Source organism: Cetorhinus maximus, chromosome 20 (assembly GCF_964194155.1).
Source record: "Cetorhinus maximus chromosome 20, sCetMax3.hap1.1, whole genome shotgun sequence".
Taxonomy (NCBI): Eukaryota; Metazoa; Chordata; class Chondrichthyes; order Lamniformes; family Cetorhinidae; genus Cetorhinus; species Cetorhinus maximus.
In genome coordinates this window covers 13,393,586-13,416,799 of record NC_135898.1, presented here as the reverse complement: position 1 = coordinate 13,416,799, position 23,214 = coordinate 13,393,586, and the positions used below count along the sequence as shown (strand labels likewise).

Below are 23,214 nucleotides of genomic sequence, written 5' to 3'. Positions count from 1 at the left end.
ACAGCATTCGTTTGGTCTCTTTTTTTCACCGTTACCCTCAAGGTTAAGTTCACTCAAAGAAGTAACCTATCCAGCAAGTCAAACACAGCAACAGTGTTCAATAGCTGGGCCGAGTACAATGACCAAAACACTGAGAAGCTACAGACACAGGCCAGTTTGTAGAGAACTAGAGCTCACTTAAAGTAGTTGGTTTGGATCCTGTGGATAAGGAAAATATCAAAGGTCAGGGGAAGAGATTCGCACAGTGTAGATGCAAGTGCTTCTCCACTGGAGGTATTGCACTGGACAGCTGTCTCATTGCTGTTACATGGAACATGTTGGGTACATTCAACTGTCACGTTTGCCCAAAATAAAAGCAGAAAATGCTGCAAAAACTCAGCAGATCCTGACAGCATCTGAGGAGAGGGAAACAGGGTTAATGTTCCAAGTCTGTGTGACCCTTCTTCATTGTGTGCGTGGGCAGCTCTGAAGGGTCACACAGACTCTAAACATTAACTCTGCTTCTCTCTCCACAGATGCTGTCAGACCTGCTGAGTTTTTCCAGCATTTTTTGTTTTTATTTCAGGTTTCCAGCATCTGCAGTATTTTGCTTTTATCTTTTCTTTTATTTTATCATTTGCCTACTCTACAAGGGTGACTGTATTTTAAAAGCACTTCATTGACTCTAATGTCCTTTGGAACATCCCAAAAATGTGAATGGCATTGTATAATGCAAGTTCTTTGCTCCCTTCTTCATGTTGTACCTGCACTGCTCTCACTGGTAATTCAGTGCACAGAACAGAGAAAACTTGATTGGCAAAGATCAGGCAGCAGCTTGTTTGTGACTCAGCTATGGTAGGTACACAGGACAAAGGATGCTGATCCAATAGGAATGTGAATGGTAAACAATGATTAGAGCCTCACTGTGCTCATTACAACCAAGGGTCACTGTTTTTGGGAAGAAATCAAGTGCTGAGACCAGGCACTGGCACAGAACAACAAGGCACTGCTCCAAAACTTTTCTGTGTCTCCGATCATGGAACCATTTACACAAAAAGGATTGACACAAATTACACACAATGCCAACAAAAACAAAGGGAAACAAAGCTCCCAGGAACCATGCAAGAACTCATTACCTGAATGTGTCTGTCAGCAAACAAATCCTCCACCAGCGTTCGATCCACTCTGGTCATACCAGCATGGTGAATGGCAAAACTGTATGGAAGCAGGTCCTTCAACTCCAGATTCTACAAGAGAGGCAGAGAAGAGATTTTATACAAAATACAGCCAGTGCAAGAAATCTGAAACAAAGGCAGGAAATGTGCACAAGGTTTATCTGAAGTGATAAGATTCTAAGTTGCAAGTTTCCTTTCTGTTTCAGGCACAGTGAGGTGTTTTTTTACTGGGGTTCTCCAGTTTGCCTGCTGTAGCTTCGGCAGGTGAGATACTGAAAGCCCAGAAGACCGTCGTTTACTCTGTTTTTCCAGGGATTTCATGGATCCATTTATACAGCACCGTGGCAAGTTTCATTATGTTCAAGACACAATATAAATATAAGCTCTTGTTCTGAAGTTGCACTTGGCAAGCAGAACTCCCATGGAAACTCGCAGTATTTCTTGAATACAGGATAAGATGGATGTGCTGCAGCGCACTGAAAGGAACACTCTCTCTGAACTCTAGTATAAATTCCACAAAGATTGGTAAAGAACATAGCTCTGTACCTTACACTGCTCTGCCTCCGTGCGCAGCACTTCAGTGGAGGCTGAGCCCTCTCGCAGGAACAAACCCAATGTGTCTTTCTCCAGGCACATATCCCGAATTGCACGTGCTGTCTTTCCAGTCTCCTTACGGGAGTGAACAAACACCAACACCTGAAACAAAGCAATCATGTTAGACTTGTTGAACAGAGGCCGGAAAGAGAACCAAACACAGAAGGGGGGAACCTGAGGAAGGGACACTCCTGGAAGAAGGGGTTAGGAGGCACTCCGTGTAGGAGTTTTGGGGCGGGAGAAAATCAGGAGACACAATCGCTCCAAGAGGACAGAGAGGGCTGGTAACGTTATAAGAGAGATGCAGGTGATATTCTCCCTAGAGAATAAAGCTGGCAGACAATCCAGGTGAGTTGGAAGTGCCAAACAGTGTCCATCACATACAAGGATTAATGGGAACAAAAGGACATTGAAAAGAGTCTGTTTCTTGTCTAACTGTCTTAGCTTATCACCTCAAAACATCTCCACATAAATCACATGCACCACTTGCTCGATCATAACCGTTTTACCACATCTATTACTGAGGTGGGAGGTGGGGTGGGCAGGTGGTGGTGGAGAGGGGAGGGGGGTGCAAGTGTCAATTTGTATCATATCAGTGGAATGCAACTTTTCACCACTCCGAAAACAGGCCAGATATGCCTGGAGAAACATCTTGGGTCATAAGAAGGCTCAAACTGTTTCTGGGAGCCTTCCTGATTTTCATCTAAAAGGTCCAAGGGTGGATAAGTGGCCACAACATCCTTGAGGATTCAAACGCAGGTTGGAAGGTGGTGGCACTGGAAGATCTATGCTACTTGCCATGACAAAATTATGAGTGAACCGCATTAGGAACTAGAGTTAGTTTTAAGTGAGTTATGTTTTTATTGGTGGGTCTTAAACTTAAAGCTGTAGCTTATTCCCAAGTTTAATTTATAGTTTTTTTTTATCTGTGTGCTAGAAAGGTGGAGCCTGGAGTTTTGGTTTCATTTTAGAATGGAGTCAGCAAGTCTTTGGGTTTGTTTGTATTCCTGCATTTTAATGACATTTTATGACCTTGAAGTGGTTTAGGGAAGTTAAAACAAAGTAGGGAAAACTGCTGTTGCCGAGCAACGCGGGGGCCTACGGAGACAGAGAAACAGAGCAGTTTGCGTTCAGTTGGTGATTATGTCTCTGTATAGCTGGACATACTAGCAGATTATGGAGCAAAATAACTCTAAGAATCTTAGATGAATTGCTCTAAAGTTAAAGTAACAGTGAAAGTCAAGTTAGTTCTGGATCTCCTCAAGTAAAAGGAGAAAGGTCCCAAGAAGACCTTGAAGCTAAGGCAAAAGACAAGGACAGAAGTCTAGAACAAGATCCTGTTCAGCGAAGTTAAAGTAAGGAGCAGACGAAAAGGCTTCGTGTTAAAGACAGAAAGCTGCGGGAGCAGAACTAAGGCAAAGTGGGCTTGAAGCCAGAAGATGCGAGGAGACAGCCAAGGTTGGTGACGCCTTTCTACGGGCCTGTGAAGCAGTGTTCTGTTGGCACGGCTGAGTATCTGAGAAAGTGCGTAGAAGGCAATGCTTGAATGCACGTGGCAATCCAGGGGAGAGGAACATCGGAAGGGGAGGTCGAAACCCTGGAGGTGGGACCTTGTTGAAGACGGCCGAGAAAAAGTGTAATTTGGGAGAATATTCCAAGGTGAGTTCCTCGATAGTGTGAAAGACAGAGTTTCCATGAGATCAATTGGCTCACAGTATGACAAGCGTCTGGGGGAGTTGATGAGAGATCCATAGCATCTGCTTTGGGTGGCATCTGTCACTTCATCTTGGAGTGTGTGGTGCGTCTGACCACAAGTCACCAATTGGTTTACATAGACCGAATACTTACTGTGAACATTAGAGTTTAAGATAGATTTTTTTAAACTTGTGTTATTCTTACGAATCTGTACCTATCTGTAAAGATGTGGTTGGAGGTTAAGGATTGGTATAATATAGTTCATCTTTTTCTTGTTTAATAAATGTTTTATTCTTTTGTTAAAAGTACATCAGCAGACTCTGTTCAGTCACTGCCCTCCACGTTTCTAAACAAGTAGTAAAAGTTAGGATCTATCAAGCCAGGTTCCACCTAGGGATCTGACTTGTCCAGCAGTAACATCAGCTGGGATCGCAACAACAGCAATTGTGGCAACTGACCCATTGTCGGTGGCATCAAATTAAAGATCAAGCAAACAGCTTTGCTTTAGTTAGACACAGAAACCAGGTCTATATAGGGTTTGCACACATTCAGCTAAATTGAAGAGTAGCATTTCACAGCCCTATCTGTGAGTGATAATCTAAGTGTGGCAGCAGTACGGACAGGGGAAGGGTGGACAGTGATGGAGTGGGGGTGCAATTCATGTTTCCCGATGAGGTCACTCACCTGATTCTTTCCAGCATGCTCCATCACCTTCTCATACACAATCTCATTCATAATCTGGAAACGTTTAATGGCTTTCTTTTCTGTGATGCCAACATACGTCTGCTCCAGTGGAACGGGACGGAAACTGGGGTGAAACACACAGGATGGGATCAACATTTCACCTAGGCAATTCACATCCTGCTTACATGAAGACCATGCTTTCCATTTTTCCCCTCCATCTGACAGGATTGGTGTTTTGCATCAGTATTCTGACTCCCCACCACCCCGCCAAACCTAAATTCTTTGTAAGAAGTGCAGGACTAATTGGATAGTATTTAGCAAAATAATACGCACTGAGCCACAAATAATTTGCATCAGTTACAGTTTCACATATCCCAAATGCAATTTAGACGGGTATAAAGTATCCCGTTTCTAATTACTTATTCTACTAACTGCTGTTACTACATATTAATGATATCACTGTGTAAACACAAGGCACAGCTGGATCCTGATGTGAATTACCTATTGTCAAAGTAGAAAAGACCTTTGGCTGGATCAACTCGCAGAAGAGTAGCAACATCCTCATAGTTGGGCAGTGTGGCACTCAACCCAACCAATCGCACATCTTCCTGAGTCATCTCGATGTTCCTAATTGTCCTGGCAACCAACGCCTCTAGTACTGGACCACGATCATCATGCAGGAGGTGAATCTCGTCCTGAGGAAGAAAGGCCAGGGAATAACAAGCTTGTGGCAAGTCTATAAAATAATATCAAACAGGGTCACATCTTTTATTTCACATGTCTAATGTAGCATTAAGCACTCTCAGTTCATGAATGGCAGTTATCTGCAGAGAAAAGTTTTCTTTACTTTGCTCTACCAACATACTTCTGCCTTCATCTTTAGAGGAGCAGCACCAATAGTGAAATTTGTGACTTGGTATCCTATGACCTATGAGCTGGATTATCAATTAGGGGCAGTAACTGCTGCAATTCATGCCAATCAAGAAGCGGAATATATAACAACGTTGAACGAAAAGATCAGAAAATCCTGCACTTAATTGTGTACTCACAATTATCATGAGTCGCACTATCTGCGTGTAGGTGCGCTCTCCTCCCTTGCGAGTGATGATGTCCCATTTCTCTGGGGTGCACACGATCACCTGGGTTGCAGTGATCTCCTCTTTGCACAGTTGATGGTCCCCTGTCAGTTCTGCGACACTGATCCCATAACTAGCTAAACGCTAATACAAAACAGAGTGACATCATCAGGTCAGAAAGGTTATTAACTAAATCGAGAATATCATAGCCTTTTCAAGTAGGATAACTAAAGTGACTCTCCCTTCATACACAATGTTTAAACGTACAAAGCAGGCACGTCCTTTTGCAGGGACTGTCTCAATAGCCCAGCCAACGTACTCTTTAAGAATAAAAGAGTCATACAGACTTGAAACGTCAACTGTTTCTCTCTCCACAGATGCTGTCAGACCTGCTGAGCTTTTCCAGCATGTTCTGTTTTGTACCCTTTAAGTAGCTTGGCCCTACATACCAGGGAAACTTGATCCCTGGTGTCCAGGGTTTGAGAGAGAGAGAGAGAGAGAGAGAGAGAGAGAGAGAGAGAGAGAGAAAAAAAAATCCATGGTTCCGATTGCCAATGATTATTTGCAACATGTGTGTAGAGCACAAAAACTGAGTGCTGTGGTGAGCAAGCGTCTTGCATCCTCAGGATGTCCCAAAGCACTTCACCTTTCTAAGGTTAATCATTTTGCTCCTCAGAGAAATGTAGCAGCCAAATTTTGCACCGCAGGATTCCACAGTGAGAAATGGAATGGTGACCAGTTTATTTGTGCTCGTGTTGGTTGAGGAATAAATGCAGGTTCAGACAACGGGCTTCAATGTTCTTCAAACAGTGAAATGATTTATTATACATCTATCTGAGCAGGCAGTCAGGATCTTACCTGGAGATGGCACCTATTAGAATGCGGCACTCCCTGAATATTGCACTGAAGTGTCACCTTAAGAGTATATGTTTGGGACTTAAACCATGTTACAACTGAGCCAAGGTTAACACTACAACAAGATGAGCTGGCTTTAATTTGCCCTATTGGTAAACTAACTGACATTCACAGTCTTGCATTTCATATGAAAAATTGCTGCTGGTAGAATATGTCTTTGCCACAAACTCCATCTCTCCTCAGGTACTTTCTAAGGCTGAACCAGACATTACACAGTCTCATGACTGCATTAATATGAAATTCCGTATACTGATCACCAGAATACCTCTCATTTAGCCTCCAATTGCCACTAAAATCCATTATCTGCACTTATTACCTCTAAACTTGACTTTCCAACTGTACTCATCGCTGGCCTATTAAGCTTCACAGCCTACATCTTATCCCGCCCAATACTACTGAACTATCATCTTCAACCTCAACCGTGCTGATTTCCTGTTCCCTCAACTCAATGAACCGGAAATCCTCTTCACTTTTTTGCGAATGCCACTATGACCTTAGCCAGCCTGCCTCTCCAGTTTCTTGTAGTCTTTTATCTGAGCTCATGTCCTTCATTCCTCAGGTCTTGTGCGGGGGCTAATTAATCGTCCATAAACAATGAAAACAAGAAAATCAGACCAATATGAGAAAACAATTCTAAGGGGGCCCACTTGATATTTCGTCTAATGACTTAAACAGAGAAAAAAAACAGACGGGCTCCATTATGGTCTTGTATTCTGTCGCGCCAATTTTACTGTATTCATTGCAACTACATGATTCTAAAACTACAGGCTTAGGACCAAGAAAATAGGTGGTATTTGTTTTTATTCATTCATTCACAGCTTGTAGGCATCACTGACAAGGCCCACATTTATTGATCATTCCCAACTGCCCTCAAGATGATGGTGGTGGTGCTGGTGGTGAGCCACTTTCTTGAACTGCTGCAACTGTGTGTGGTGACTTTTTATTTTGTAGCAGGTTTGATACACTGGAGTGACTCACCGTTGAACTGCAGATTACTATTAGCTCTGGCCTCTGGATTACTAGCTCAGTAACATGACTACAATGCTACCATACCCAGAACAACACATGATGCAAAGCAGAACTTCATTTTAGTCACAAGCACATCTAATGTTGCTGCCACCAAACTACTCTTTGTTTTTAAGACTGTGCCAGGTGTAAGCTGTTTGTATGCCCATCCTCACCTTACTGAAACTGCCCACCATCTCCTGAACCAGTGACCTCATGGGTGCAATGTAAATAATCTTGAAGTCATCGACATTGATGGTTCCATCCATGTTAATGTGTTTCCCAATCTCACGCAGCATGCACATCAAAGCTACGTTTGTCTTGCCAGCACCCTATAAGTGTACAAAAAAATAATTTAGATTCAGAATTAAAAACCAGGTGTTCCCAGCGAGGTGCAAATTGCAAATTCAAGGTATTTGTTACACTTACCACAGGGATATACTGTGGTGGATTTATGGTATAACTAAGCGTATACTCACAGTGGGAGCACACAGTAGCAGATTTTCATCAGTTTCCATGGCTGCTTTACAAAGCTTACTTTGGATCCGATTCAGTGTCTTAAAGCCTTCAAATGCTGCTTGTGTGTATTTAGGCATCTTCTCTACAGATATCAGTTGCTACAGAGTAAGAAATAATATTTAGAATAATTAAAGATATAAACACAGCAACACCAACATCACAGTCTCACTGGTTTCTGAGCACTCTCTGTCATATCTAGGTCAAACATACACTTAGCCAAAATGCACTCATTCTCTACCTCAGCATGATAGTGAATACTATGCTGCCCAGCTCAGTTTAACATATATTTGAATGCAAGGAACTGTAGATGCTGAAAATTCAAAACAAAGCAGAAAATTTTGAAAACACTTAGATTAGGCAGTGCCTGTGGAGGGATGGGAGGAGTTTGGCACTGCATCCACAAACATTCATTCCCTCCACCACCAAGGCTCCTTAGACAGCACCTTCCAAACCCACAGCTGCTATCATCTAGAAGGACAAGAGCAGAAGACACATGGGAACACCACCACCTGGAAGTTCCCTTCCAAGTCACTCACCATCCTGACTTGGAAATATATTGCCGTTCCTTCACTGTTGCTGGGTCAAAATCCTGAAACTCCCTTCCTAACACCACTGTGGGTGTATCTACACCACATCGACTGCAACAGTTCAAGAAGGCAGCTCCCCACCACCTTCGAGGACAATTATGCATGGGCAATAAATGTTGGTCTAGCCAGTGACGCCCACATCCCGTGAATGAATAAAAATAAGTTAATATTCTTGGCATGGACCCATGCTGACAAAGGGTCCACACTCGAAGTGTGAACTCCTCTCTTCACAGGTGCTGCCCAACCCACTCTGTTTCTAGTATTTTTTCTTTTCATATCAGACATACAATTGAACCGTCTCATTCAATAAACTATAATTAATGCAACTGTGAGGAAACACCTCAGCCAGAGGGAAATTACCAAGAAAAGCTCTTAGTACTTCCACCAAGCCAATGTTGGCACGGGCCCAGTATGAGAACATAGCTCTACACAAAGATGGGAGATAGTATGCAGAAGCATTTAAATTATTTAGGAGACACTGCATGTGTTACTTTTGAAAATTAAAATATAATAATTTTCATAATATTATTTTGATTTATTGTAAAGGTAGGTTGATAGTGGGGTTTGGATTAGTTTCTCTGTGTGGATGTGTGTGTGGGGGACTTAATTGAATTGGGGGCAGCTGGTCTGAAGCTTTTGAGTTTTCAAAAGGGAAGCTAGGTTTGAAATGCTAAATATGTAAAGATGGCAGAAGTTTTAGAATGTGAAGAAAATTTGCATTTGCATTTGGCCTAGCCAAAGTGTGTGCTTATTTTTCCCAAAGGTTACTGATTATATGAGTACTATGAAATATTTATATTATGAGAGAAGTTGCAAAAACATACGGGAACAATGGAATTTACATTAAAAAGGGAGAAATATGTATAAAAGAGATGAGTTTATGTGTAAGGGAGAAGGCATTCTAAGATCTAACAAGTGTGAAAAGCCTCCAGCCTTTATGCATCAAGCTGTTGTCTACAGGAACCGAAGTTAAGAAAATACATTCTGAATATTACTGTTCAGGGTATTGTGTGCTTTGCCCGGGTCTGTTGAAATTTATTTGTTTTTAATGTTGCCTTAACAGAGGTGTAACTGGGAGTCAGATTAATTAGGGGATTTAGTAGTTATTATAGTAGTAATTTGCAGACCTATGTATGTGCTTAAATCTTTTCTTCTATTAACAAATGTTTAATTTAGTTTTGTAAACAACCTGTCCGCATCAATGTACTTATTACTACTGAATTCAAGGCAAGCATCTGGCAATAAAATGCAAATTGCAAAACAGAATTGCGGCAGCTGTTTCAAGTTTCCCTCTGGGATTTGGGCAGCTCAGCATTTACCATCCGCTATGCCATATGGAACTACTAAATCCAATATCTGGCAGAGAAAAGACAGGTGACCATTTTGGATGCTGATCGAGCTGGTATGCACTTCAGCATTTTTAGTTTTTAATTTACATTTCCAGCACTGTTTTCAGAATATGCTGACTGTAGATTGTTTCATAGTTAGCAATGAAACTCAAGCTGCTGATTCTGAACTGATGTTTATGCACAAGCGCTACAACAATCAACCTAGGTCCTAACAATGATCTCTCACCTCTTCTGAACTGAAAGGCTTGGGTTTAAGGGCTGGCACATGCACCTCCTCGTACCCCTTGCGCTGCTTGCGGAACGAGCCATCTGGTAGCTGGCATCGCTTGTTTGCCATTAGATGACTCCCCTGTGCAAAGGCCAGATCCTCCAAATCCAGAACCTGTCTGGGGGCTAGAACCTAAAAGAGAAAACAAAGGCCTAAATGACAGGAGCTACAAAGGGAACTTTGTCGAAGGAAACATTCAGAGTTGCTGTCCTCCATTTTCACAGTAAGACAGGATAACGCTTTATCAAACATTCCACTGGCTGTACAGAATCTTTGCTTTACTGCATATTCAGGACAACTGTACATTCATCAGATAGCTCAAGACTCTACTTTATATCATGTACTGATTACAACAACTTAAGCAATTGCTGATCTATTTACAATGTTCTTCCTCAGAGCTCTGTGTTGTCAAGTATGGCATCGAAAGGCCAGTAACTCCACCATCATCAAACACGAATCCACAGTTCACCTGAACAAAAAAGTAAACTCTTAACATTATATTTACATTGCTTAGAGCTCCACGCCCTGGCCCATCAAAGAAGCAATGATTTCTGCTGTAAACCTACCTTATGTGTCAACCTCAGTGCTGCTCCCGAGGTTCTGTGTATCTGCAGGCTGACTTACTGAAGCCTCCTGTATCTCTGCTACTCATGTCATTCTTTCTGCTTTTTTTTAGGGTACATACAAATTATTTTAATTTTTCTCTCTATGAGGCCCTTGAACCCATTTACGCTGTCAGATTCAACGACAGCCTCCTTTTTTTACACCAAGAATACTTGCCGAGTGGAATAAAGCTTCGTTTTGATTTCACTTTATACTCCGAAATTTTATTTTTTAAGCTTGTGATAATCTTGAGCACTTCAATCAGATCACCTCAGGTATATAGGTCATTAACTTCTCCTGTTCAATTTTTTAATGCTGAGAAACTTCTTGATGACTTTGAATATTCATGCGTCCCAATTAAGTCTGGTATCTCACAAAATAGTCATTCTTCATTGCCTGATCTCAAACCCATTCGAAATCAGGGCTTTATGAGTATGAGTAATTGCAGAACAGCAATCAAGAACAGTAACCCGAATTAACTGTTCTTTCTCCCTCTCTCCGGCTTGAGACAGTCAGAGAAATCGTGCCATCCTTAGCCGGGATTGATGTCAGCTGAACATGTTTTCGATTTAATGTAATTCACTGCACTCCACACTAAATTTAAAATCAATTCATCCCACTTTCACAAGCTACAGATCTCTCTTCAAAAGTTGTCCTATCACTGATCTCTGCGCTATCTGCCTTCATTTTACATTCTATGTCACGTCATCACTCTTGTTCTAAATGACACCAGCATTTGATTTTTGACCAGACTAACCTCTCCTTCCCGATCAATATCCATTGCTTCTAGGTCTGTATCCACACGGGACTGACGAACGCGTTCTCTACGGGATCTTTCCTCCTATGAGGGGGAAAAAGAAAATCTTTTGATGATTATAACTGAAAATTCTATCAGTTTCCAGTTTGTAAAATTGCTGATTGTGTGGACTGGTGTGTTTTACAACTCCTCTGCAGCTTACCCGAATTATATCCTCTTTTTCAGTCTCCTGAAGTTTATAGAGGACTTTGGAAAGCTCTGCATCTGCCTCCATCTTATTCTGAATCCTCTCCTTTTCTGCCTCACTCTGAGCACTGGCCAACAGGGTGCAGTACAAAACTTCAAAGATAAACAGAACAGTTAGCATGTGAGGATATAGAGCCAGCTGTGAAAAACATAGACAACATCTGGAAAACTCTCCTATTTCCACTTTGGGCTAACAAATAAACACCACCCAAATAGTCAACCTCACGACTTGGTCTGCCATGAGTTCCCATACTTTACATAATCTCTCATGGAAGGAGAAATCTCAGATGAGACTTCCCTGTAGCAGAATTAAACACTCCAGTCAGAGAAATCAGTGACACATGGCTGACTGATCAAAATGTCCATTTACACCACACTGCTACTTGTGATGAATATGGGCTGTTGGAAGAGCACTTTTTTGAGAGAAAGAATTTGAAGCTCAGGGTGGAGGCATATTTATTCTGCTGGATGGAGCACCGAGTGTCAGAGTCAAAGGCTAATGGTTCTCTCCACTCTGCCTTGTGCCTCAAACACAACCACAGAAAAGCATCCACGACTACACCAGCCCAAGTCCTTCAATGAAATTAACATCTTGTATAGAATTAGTACCATTTTGTGTTTGAGACTCATGTCAACTAAGAGCTGGGTTTTGGCTGCCCAGGCTCATTTTCTATCAGACACATGCAGGCAGCAAAAGATGCTTTCACCACCTTCAGTCCAAGATGGTGATTAAGGCCAAAGAGACTTGTGAGTTTCCAAACATCAGTTACAATCTGTATGAGCTGTCAAAAAGAATCCCTCTAAGGCCTGCCCTGAATGGATATAAATAATGGGGGTAAGTGTTAGATCTAATTGTTCATATCCACCCACATGTATATCATGATACTCACTCATCATGCGATGCTGCCTTAGGATCTTGATGAAATCAAAAGTGTTGAAGCCAAGGAGCAAAACAAGCTGATTTTCACATTCACGGTCATCACCAGCTGTCTAGTGAGGAAAAAAAATAAGGCTTAAATGCAATGAGGAAAAGAAATTGCAGGCAACTTCAGCTACACTGTAAAGTGGCATTTTATACATAAATCAGCTAAAGATTTTTTTTAAAAATTAGGGGCACTGAGGGCAAGTTGTATGACAAAATATAATTAAATCATTGGATAGCCTGGAGTTAGAATACAGTGTCCACTTCTGGCCACCCGACCATCATCTTGGAGCTCACCTTTAGAATATCCAGCACTTCATCAGCTTTCTTCTGTGACATGATAGCATCATCATAGAAGCGGCTGAGCTGCCTCTGGAGCCAGAAGGCATCTATGTCCCTAGGATGCAGGTCTTTCTTCTTTGCGCTCAGCACATCTCCAGCAGCACCGAGCTAAAACACAAAAAACCAGCACTCTTGCACTTAATTGCTCAGTAAACATTTTGCAAAACACAAGGTACTAATAACCCCACTCCGAAATTTTATTTAAGCCATCTACAACTTTGGTTTGGACATACCACTTTATTAGTGGTGCCCACCGTTTGTGTTTATTATTGTGTGCATCACACTAATGCAGCATAACTTGATTGCTTCATTTGAAATCGTGCTGACTCATTTGAGCTACTTCCCCTCAGCAGGCAGCCACTGGTCAGCAATCTCTTCATGCTCACAACACACCAATATTTATGCCAGGAACTTACATTAGCAGAAAGTGTGCAGCTGATATCTGCTTCCTCGCCTTCTGTGTCCTCATCTGATGCTTCTTCACGCACTTCACCAAATGCATCCTCATCTCCTTCCTGAAATAGGAATTGGAAACAAAGCAGCAAACAGAGCAAAATAGTCAATACAATCTGGAAAAAAAAACCCTAAACATAGTTTACAGGTACCCTCAGTCATTATAAATGTCCCCCTTCACGGAACCTACCACAGCAGGGCACATTTTCCAGTAACAATAATGAAAATTGGTGGAGTAAGATGGCTGGACAGTACATAGTGAGACATCCCACCCACATGCAGCAGATGGGGCCCTTCAGTATGATGCCACATGACCAACACGCTTGCACTTCCATGCAATAATGATGTAGTATGAGTAAACTCCATAGCATAATGAATGGTTTGGCTCTCTCCTGTCAAGGCACTGAGGTGCTAATCTTAGTAACAATGCTGGACAGTGTAATCTACAGGGGGGTTTCAGCAAGTTTGAAAATATTTGGGAGGCTGCTTCACTTACCTCTTCGTCAGACTCAAACTGTACATTCACTCCATACGTCTCGTCAATGTTGTCATCTGAAAAAGAGGGCATGCTGTTAATTTCTAACATCTCAAAGCAGTTCCCTTGGAAACTTCTGTGTTATCAAGGCAACTTCAGGAACAGGGACTGGGATGAGGGTGAGGGAAGCACACTCGACATAGCAGAAAGGGTCTAAAAGAGTATATGGGTAGAACAGCCCTTGCTGCTGGTTACAGAACTGCAACTTATAAACACCATCATGCCGTCTCTCATTATTATAAAGGCTCACTCTCAGCTCAATATCACCCAAGCAATCAAACTAGTGTGCGCGACGGATAATTTTGTTTTCTTTACATGCGGATATTACAGAAAAATCATTACACCAACAGTGCCTCTAGTTAATCAGCAGGGATCTTGAGTGGCAAACAGGGAAGTTGATCTCATCTTTGGATCCAGTACCACGACCCTGGTTGTCAAAACCCAGGTAAAGAAATATTTAATGTGGGCATTGATATTTGGAAAGCGCTTTCGCATTGTTGTCTCATTAGTGGAGAAATCTTTAACACCTGAGTACTAGCAACTTAAGATATATCCAAATTATTAGGAAATTGATTTAAACTTTGTATGTGAGCATGAAGACAACTTATAAGAAAGGGTCCTGTCCCAAGGACCACAAGTGCCAACTTCAGATATATAGCATTAGTTACTCAAAGGAAAACAGCATGAGCATTAAGGAAAACATGATTTTGCAGCCAAAGACTTAAATGCTACTAAGTTAACAAACACAGAAACAAGATGACCTGAAGTACCCCCTGAGGGCAGAAGACCTAGAGACTGCAGTTTTAAATAACAGCACATTAATTACTCCACAAAAGCAGCTGTGGGAAGAAGGCTCATGTAGCACATGACAGAAATGGCTATTTTTAAACATTAAAATAGAAAATAGATCTTGGGCTGCGCTTGCGTGTGCAGTTCGACTGTTTCTCCGCCACGTCTACTGGTTTACAGACTCAGGCAGCCGTGAGAACATTGTATCTCCTTTTTCCTAGTTGCAGCACCAGCAATATTTTTCCTGTCTCTTTTATGAATTGTTAATGATGGCTCTTTGACAATTATTCGACACAGTTAAAATATTGAGAGGGGGAGTCTGAACAGTTGTGGTGAGAATGCAGCTACTGTTTGGTGCCCGTGCTGTTTGAACATCGTTAGTGGAAATGTAATTATCTAATCATTTTGCTGTCATTCACCCGTAGTTATAAAATATTTTAAAAACTCATGACGTTAAGACCTACATACATTTTCTACCTTCAAAACCCATGTTTTGGGCGCAGCAGAGTGATGTGCGCACGGACCAGTGCACATGCACTGACGGCCATATTGCATTGGTAGGAGACACTGTGATACATCTCACATAATCAACTGGACGGTGAGGGGAGGCCACCCTGTGGGTAAGATTCTTTCCACAGACAAGGAGAAAGAAACAAACACCTCAACATAAGCCTCACACTTTTTCAAACTGCTATCTGTGTCGTGATGTTGACAGAAATATGAAATGGAAGGAACTCTTTCACATGCAGAAAGGGAGAAAATATTTCAACATATCCGAGGTAGGGTTGGGAGAAGAAGCAGGGAGTGAAGATAATAAAGAGACCACCCAAAATAATCAGTACTTTAAAAAGCATTTCATTGACCTACTGACGCGGCAATCATTTTTTAAAAACACAGTCCCCTCCTTGTCCGTTTTAACCCTGAAGTTTGGGTCCTACATACCCATATTCTGCACCTCTTTGTCTCCTCCGTAGTCACTGATTTTCTTTCCCAGATTTACCAGCACGTGGTAACGAGTATCCTCCAACTGTCCCAGGAGCATTTCTATCTCCTTCCGTCGCTCTTTGTCACGCAGTTTATCATTTTTCAGCACGGCAAGGACCTCATCTGCTGCTCCACAGAGAATATCACGTGGCTAGTAAAGAAAACCCAATCAATGCAGAAAAAATGCACCAACTGCATATCTGAACGACAGCTGAACACATTGTGAATGTAACATAGCCCTCACTGTCTGTGACGAATTTACTAGTTTGCTCCACCTCTGCATACATTATTGATCGATTATTGTTCAACTTGTCTATCCTACATGCACCTGTTTTTGGCGTGAGTACGTGGGACAGACAAGTCAATTAACATGGAATAGGCTGAAATAGACAGATTTTTAATCAGTAAGGGAATCAGGGGTTATGGGGAAAAGGCAGGAAAGTGTTGAGGATTATCAGATCAGCCTATGGTCTTAGGCTTAAAAAGCAAGGGCCATTAAGCCAAGGGAAAGAAGTGATTAACTTTGTTTAAGCATGTGGTACAGATCAGACAAAGAGCAAAAGAACCTGAAGGAAGACTAATGAATGCAAGTAGAAGTACCGAAAAATGAGCATGCCAGGATGTACTCAACAGGAACAGGAGTGAGTCCCTTAGCATAATTTGCTGCCATGTGTGATGCAATCAATTTTAAAATGACTAAACTAAGTGGATAATAAAATTAATAGCTTTTGGCAGTATTCCGGTGTATTTCCCGGAAACTCTTACCTGATCACCAAGTGCAGCCTGAATGAAGCTGAGCAGCACCTCATAGGTCTCTCTGGTCTCCTTCGTTTTAGGTTTGTACACAATTCCAACCATTTCGTCAATACCTTCTGACAACAATGTATATCCTTTCATTTTATTCATGTCATGTCGGTCTTCATCACGCTTTCTCCTCCTGCATGACGAAGAACTCAAACATTTTAACGACAGGCAAAGGAATTAAAACAGGAATCCACACTTAACCAGAACACAAATATATATTGTGTGGAAAACCATCTAGCTTCCAGGGCAGGGCAAATTGGCCAAATAATCTGATTAGATATGCTCTCCTCCACACCAAATGGAAAGCTATAAAATACTGAAATTTTCCAGGCTCAACTGCAAACCTCCCATAATTTTACGCCACATTTATTGTTAATGGATTTCTCATGGCATTGTACAGAGGTAATTGCAGTTTTATTTAAATAGAGCTGTTATGCCAGATAAAGAAAAAGTGGTATTTATACTGCATCTTAGCATGCCATTCAGATTGTGCCCAGAGCACCTGATAACCAATAAACAACTTTCCGAAACATGTCGTTATTGTGGGCTTAGCTCCACTTTCCTGTCTGCTCCCCAAATCCCTTGATTCCTTGAGACACCAAAAATCTGTCTATCCTATGAATGACCAGATAACCTGTTTTTTGTTCTGAACCTCCAAAATTCTTTTGCATTTGGAGCAAAGTGCAATGTCTGGAATGTGGTGGATAGGACATAATGTCTCGATTCAAATGCTAGTGGATGCTCATATTATTGCCTACAGTAAAGCATGGAATGTGCCGAAGGCAGCTCTTTCCTCCCATTTAATGTAGTGTCTGAGTAAGGTGGATCGATAAGGTGTAATTATTAATTTAATAAACTCAGAATTCAGTTGGTTGTTTCCTAACTTTACTTTTAAAGCGTTAAAAATATTGAATTTCTTTGAGCAAAAATATTTTCAGTCATTCAGATTGACCAATCCTCACAGTATATTTTCCAGTATTTAATCTGATACATTTTACCATTCAGAATCAATGCTTTCAGCATATAAAGATGTATTTGTTTTTGTATTATTGGTATAACAATGTTCCTAATTCCAAATAAACTGTGATGTTGGCAATACATGTTGTCCTTACTTTGCTCGTCTCTCCTCCTGCAACTGTGGTTTTGTCCTCTGAGCTTTGTCTCCCATTCGGGATCCTTCCAGCTTTCCAACCAGTGACAGCACTTCTCCTGTGGGTTCATCTCGCCTTGTTCGATCGATCAGTGAGCGATCTGCTTGCAATACAAGGTTGGAGTTCTGCAATAAGAAACAAGGAATTAAAGCAAAAACCTAATTTTATCTTGATGTACAGCAGGTTAAACAAACCTGCAGCCAATATCAGCAACTCCATTTATATATAAAGCTGCACAAAACTCACAATCCTCGAGCAAAGTTGGGAATTATTCGAAACTTGCCCTCAGCCCCTCCCAAGCTGCTGAATGTATAAAACAAACGCTGGGAGAAGATAGGTGGCTCAGTGTCAGTTAGCATTTTCAAAAAGGAGCTACATTCATCGTTTAGAAACAGAATTGAAGGCTCCAGATGGCCTCAATTCTGCTTGTTTTCGTATAAAAGCAAAATACCGCAGATGCTGGAAATCTGAAACAAAAACAGAAAATGCTGGAAAAACTCAGCAGGTCTGACAGCATCTGTGGAGAGAGAAACAGAGCTAACGTTTTGAATCCCAATGAAGAAGGGTCATACGGACTCGAAATATCAACTATGTTTCTCTTGCCACAGATGCTTTCAGATTTGCTGAGTTTTTCCAGCATTTTCTGCTTGTTTTTGTTTTGGATGGGGATGGGGTACAAATTTTGTGCATGTTTAAGTAGGGGACCAACAAGGCCTGTGGGAGAGAATTCCAGAATAGAATGATTACAAGTAAGAGAGAAAGTTCTTTTTGATGGTTTCAAGAATTGTTTTTGCCCTGAATTCTCTTACAATTTAAACAAAATACTACAAATCCAAAGTACATAGACTTTATAAATAATTCTTTGTAACTCTCCATGTTTAATTTGACCCCTCATGAATCTCGTCCTTACATCTAATATGCAAAGCAAAACGTAACCCAATCTACCTGCCTTTGGGTGAGAAAAATCTATCGATCTCAGGTTTAAAATTAACCGATCAATCAATTGTTTCAGAGGGTCCCAAACTTCTATCAGTCTTTGCGTATACAAGTGCTTCCTAACCTCACTCCTGAAAGGTCTGGCTCTAATTTTTAGTCCTCGACTCCTCAACCAGTAGAAATAGTTTCTCTCCACCGACCCTGCCAGTTCCCCTTATTATCTTCAAAACGTGGATCAAATCACCTCTTAACCATCTAACTTCCAGGAAATACAACTCGATTTCCCGCAATTACAACACGGTTCTTTCCTTGTTGACATTTGCGAGTATACTGGGACAGGCATCCACGCCAAATTTCCCAGCGAACCTCAGCACCAACTCAACGCCTAGCCTTAGCCCATCAAAACCAGGCCTCAGCCCTGCACTCTCGTTGAACCCCGACCATCCTGCTCGCCCGATTTCGATCAGGCAGGGCGAACCGGCACCCAATTCCCCCAGCCAGCCAGCCCCCGGCTTCAAACCCGGCGCAAACATCCCACCGGCACCGGCCTCACTCACCGCTTTGTACTCGTACTGCAGGCTCCGAGCAGTGACATCCGCCATGACTGCAGCTCTGTTTCGGCCCGATGGCGCTGGAACCTGACCTCCGGCGGCAGCGGCTTCCGCTTCCGGGTGAGCACCGGGGCGGTCTCCATGGCAACGGGCCTGTCAAAGGTGGAGGAAAACGCGCCGTCCTCGGACCGACATCACTTCACATTCGTGAGTCCTTTTTTTCCCCTCCTCCCCCGTTGATGAATGAGGAGGGTTTGCGTGGCCAAGATTGTTTTTTTTTTAATCGTTCTGTGGGCAGAATAATGGCCCCGCTCCTGACTATGAACAGGTTGTTACCGCTCACTCGACCGCCATTTTAGACGCCGTCCCACCATTTGCGGGACCCCCGGGGGTGGGGGGGAGGGAGGTGAAAGGGGGTGGCGGGGTTATTGGAAATTAAGTTGGACTGCGATTATTTTATCCTGCCTCCGGTTCTTTGTGAATAACACGAATTAAGCTATCTGAGTGACATTGCTTGTCCCGGATTAGCTGGAGACTTGTCCTGAGTGCAACTTCAGGCAGGAGACACAAAGTCAAAAACAAAAACAGAATTACCTGGAAAAACTCAGCAGGTCTGGCAGCATCGGCGGAGAGGAAAAGAGTTGACGTTTCGAGTCATCGTGACCCTTCAGCAGAACTGAGTATAGTTAGGAGGGGTGAAATAGTGGGGGGGGGGGGGGGGGGGGAGAAGTTGGGGGAGGGGGGTGGTTGTAGGGACAAGCAGGCAGTGATAGGAGCAGATAATCAAAAGATGTCACAGACAAAGGAACAGAGAGGTGTTAAAGGTGGTGATATTATCTAAGAGAATGTGCTAATTAAGAATGGATGGCAGGACACTCAAGGTACAGCTCTAGTCGGGGTGGGGTGGGGTGGGGTGGAAAGACTGACAGGGTATTACAGTTATAGATTTAAAAATAATGGAAATAGGTGGGAAAAGAAAAATCTATATAAATTATTGGAAAAAACAAAAGGAGGGGGGAAGAAACGGAAATGGGGGGAGGGAGTTTAAGATCTAAAGTTGTTGAATTCAATATTCAGCCCAGAAGGCTGTAAAGTGCCTAGTCGGAAGATGAGGTGCTGTTCCTCCAGTTTGCGTTGGGCTTCACTGGAACAATGCAGCAAGCCAAGGCCAGACATGTGGGCAAGAGAGCAGGGTGGAGTGTTAAAATGGCAAGCGACAGGGAGGTTTGGGTCTTTCTTGCGGACAGACCGCAGGTGTTCTGCAAAGCGGTCGCCCAGTTTGCGTTTGGTCTCTCCAATGTAGAGGAGACCGCATTGGGAGCAACGAATGCAGTAGACTAAGTTAGGGGAAATGCAAGTGAAATGCTGCTTCACTTGAAAGGAGTGTTTGGGCCCTTGGACGGTGAGGAGAGAGGAAGTGAAGGGGCAGGTGTTGCATCTTCTGCGTGGGCATGGGGAGGTGCCATAGGTGGGGGTTGAGGAGTAGGGGGTGATGGAGGAGTGGACCAAGGTGTCCCGGAGGGAACGATCCCTACGGAATGCCGCCGGGGGGGTGAAGGGAAGATGTGTTTGGTGGTGGCATCATGCTGGAGTTGGCAGAAATGGCGGGGGATGATCCTTTGAATGCGGAGGCTGGTGGGGTGATAAGTGAGGACAAGGGGGACCCTATCATGTTTCTGGGAGGGAGAAGGTGTGAGGGCAGATGCGTGGGAGATGGGCCGGACACGATTGAGGGCCCTGTCAACGACCGTGGGTGGAAAACCTCGGTTAAGGAAGGAGGAGGACATGTCAGAGGAACTGTTTTTGAAGGTAGCGTCATCAGAACAGATGCGACGGAGGCGAAGGAACTGAGAGAATGGGATGGAGTCCTTACAGGAAGCGGGGTGTGAGGAGCTGTAGTCGAGGTAGCTGTGGGAGTCGGTAGGCTTGTAATGGATATTGGTGGACAGTCTATCATCAGAAATTGAGACAAAGAGGTCAAGGAAGGGAAGGGAAGTGTCAGAGATGGACCAAGTGAAAATGATGGAGGGGTGGAGATTGGAAGCAAAATTAATAAATTTTTCCAGGTCCCGACGAGAGCATGAAGCCGCACCGAAGTAATCATCGATGTACCAGAGAAAGAGTTGTGGGAGGGGGCCGGAGTAGGACTGGAACTAAGTCAAGTTGGATGCGATTCACCTTTTGCCATCACGCTGTCTGACTTCCTGTCTTGACCAATCTTTCCTGTCTGGCTCCCTGTCCGACACGGAAATGGATGCCAGAACTTTTTCTGACTTAAAGCTGCCAAAACTGCTCATCTCATTTGCTTCCTGGCGCAAAACTCTCCACTGTGCTCTGATCTTGGTGGCAAAGTTGTGGAATGGGCTGGTGGGATAATATCTCCAGATCTCTACTTCGGGGGCAGTCTCCCATGATCTCTACTCCTTTTCTAACCCCTTCTGATGTTTATCATGTGCAGCTGTCAACTTCAGAGTATGCAAAATCAGTTCTACTCAGCGGAGCTGCTTTTGTCTTCATTCCCTTCATGGGGCATTGAAAATCCCAGTGTCTTTCACCTTACTCATGGATTGCAAATCGAGCCTTTTGCTCCATTTTTTTATCCATTTTCATTTGTTGACGTTGTTGGAATCAGCATTGCTTCTCATTGTATTAATTTTTCAATGACAAAAGCCATTTCAAGAGCCTTCGTTTATTTTGTCAAACACCTTCCCCCTATAATGTTTAATTTCCTTAAGTCTAAAACCATCCAGTAGTCCAATACACTCAAATCTGGGTTAGGAGTGTGGGTGGTATAATGGGAAGGCTGCATAAAAGCTTAATTGATAAGGGATTTTAGCTTCCAGTTTTTTTTGTTTATAACTTTTCGATATTTCATTGGTACTTCTCTGATGTCTGCTCTGCAGTTGTTTCCTGTTGTACTTCGTTGGCTGTGAAGTATTTTGGAAGACCTCAGTTTTTTGGCTTCTCCCCAACTGTTTTCCACCTTTGCTATCTTGCAATATGATCCTCGCACTTTAACCAGGAGTTCTTAGTGTATGTAGGATTAGCAAATAGTACATGGTCTTCCATATTCTTTTTACATTCAATCTGCAAGTACGAAGTTTCCCTTCTTTTAACCTCTGCAATCATTCTTTGAGTTCTAAGTTTTAAAGTACTTTTTATGCTTCGCTATTGTGTTTGTTGCCACCTCCAATGAGAGAACTGTTGGAAATCCAAGTACCTTGAGATTACTTCATCCGTGTTTTGTTGCATTGAGTTTGAAGTCTTTCTGGACAATGTTTTATAATTTTTGAACAAATTACCAATCGTGGCTAAACTTATTTCTTCACATTTACCAATGATATGGCAGGTGGTATTTACCAGGCTGACCAAATCCCAAAGGGAAACTTGGCCACACTAGCACAACGATTTTGCAATTTGTATTTATTATGAAAAGATCTGTGCACTAAAGTCAGGAGTAATGAGTACACTACTACTTTTAGAGATTTTAAGATTAAATTAAAACATTTATTAACAAAAGAAAAGAAAAAGTAAACACACAAGAGTAGTTACATTTAGTTTTATAATAGTTCTCACCAGATTTCGACTTAACTACTTTCAACTACACACCCCTTTCAGGCAACGCTCCAAATAGACTCTTAATCTATAAAACATCCAGCAAAATTACCACAAGCACCCACTCTCTTCCTCTCACTCAACAATGGACCTCCAAAGTTAACACAACCTTGGTTACTGGAACAGCAAACTTCTCCAGGGTGGCAAAAGGCTTTTCCCCACAGGTCTGTTTCATACAGGGCTCCTTTCAAGATCTCATACGCCACTCCCCACACAGCTTATCTTCTTTCTTTAAATATATTTTCTCCCTTTTGATCTGTAAATCTCATTGTTTCAACCTGTCTTTGGAAGTTACCTTTCCCAGAATATAAAAATCTTTCATGTTGTAATTATGGTCAGCACTTTCTGGAAAAATAAACTTAGTAACTTTGCCTATTTATCTTGCCAGTTGTGAACATCTTATATTCCTTTGAAAATCAAACAACCTCTCAATTTATCTAAAAATGCAAATTCCATTCACACTGTATCTACTGTATCATCCTCGTTTATCCATCTCTCTTCCAAATTCTTGTTTTACACCTAATACCTCTTGATGATTCAAACCTTGCAGCCTGACTGTCTGCAGTTTAAACACACACAACATAGCCCCCACAAGCTTGCTTTAAAGTATCCCACAGTAATATGGGGGAGAAAAATGATCTTTCCTTTACACTAAGTAAAATGACTTGTTGACAAATCAG

General features: G+C 42.4%; 1 protein-coding gene across 1 annotated transcript in view; it reads right to left on the bottom strand.

Annotated features, from left to right (window-relative positions):
• The window catches only part of snrnp200 (small nuclear ribonucleoprotein 200 (U5)), a 39,239-nt gene extending 20,207 nt beyond the window's left edge, over positions 1–19,032 (bottom strand). The window contains exons 1-18 of the mRNA XM_078565504.1: positions 18,926–19,032; positions 17,394–17,557; positions 16,243–16,414; positions 15,436–15,628; positions 13,666–13,721; positions 13,133–13,231; positions 12,672–12,824; positions 12,343–12,442; positions 11,409–11,545; positions 11,207–11,290; positions 9,805–9,978; positions 7,603–7,740; positions 7,300–7,455; positions 5,177–5,347; positions 4,629–4,822; positions 4,128–4,251; positions 1,701–1,850; positions 1,116–1,226 (exon numbers count right to left, since the gene is read on the bottom strand). Coding sequence (XP_078421630.1) covers positions 1,116–1,226; positions 1,701–1,850; positions 4,128–4,251; positions 4,629–4,822; positions 5,177–5,347; positions 7,300–7,455; positions 7,603–7,740; positions 9,805–9,978; positions 11,207–11,290; positions 11,409–11,545; positions 12,343–12,442; positions 12,672–12,824; positions 13,133–13,231; positions 13,666–13,721; positions 15,436–15,628; positions 16,243–16,414; positions 17,394–17,557; positions 18,926–18,970 — 2,421 coding nt within the window. The 5' untranslated portion in view covers positions 18,971–19,032. The remainder of the gene's footprint in view (positions 1–1,115; positions 1,227–1,700; positions 1,851–4,127; positions 4,252–4,628; positions 4,823–5,176; positions 5,348–7,299; positions 7,456–7,602; positions 7,741–9,804; positions 9,979–11,206; positions 11,291–11,408; positions 11,546–12,342; positions 12,443–12,671; positions 12,825–13,132; positions 13,232–13,665; positions 13,722–15,435; positions 15,629–16,242; positions 16,415–17,393; positions 17,558–18,925) is intronic.
• Positions 19,033–23,214: the final 4,182 nt, after the last annotated feature.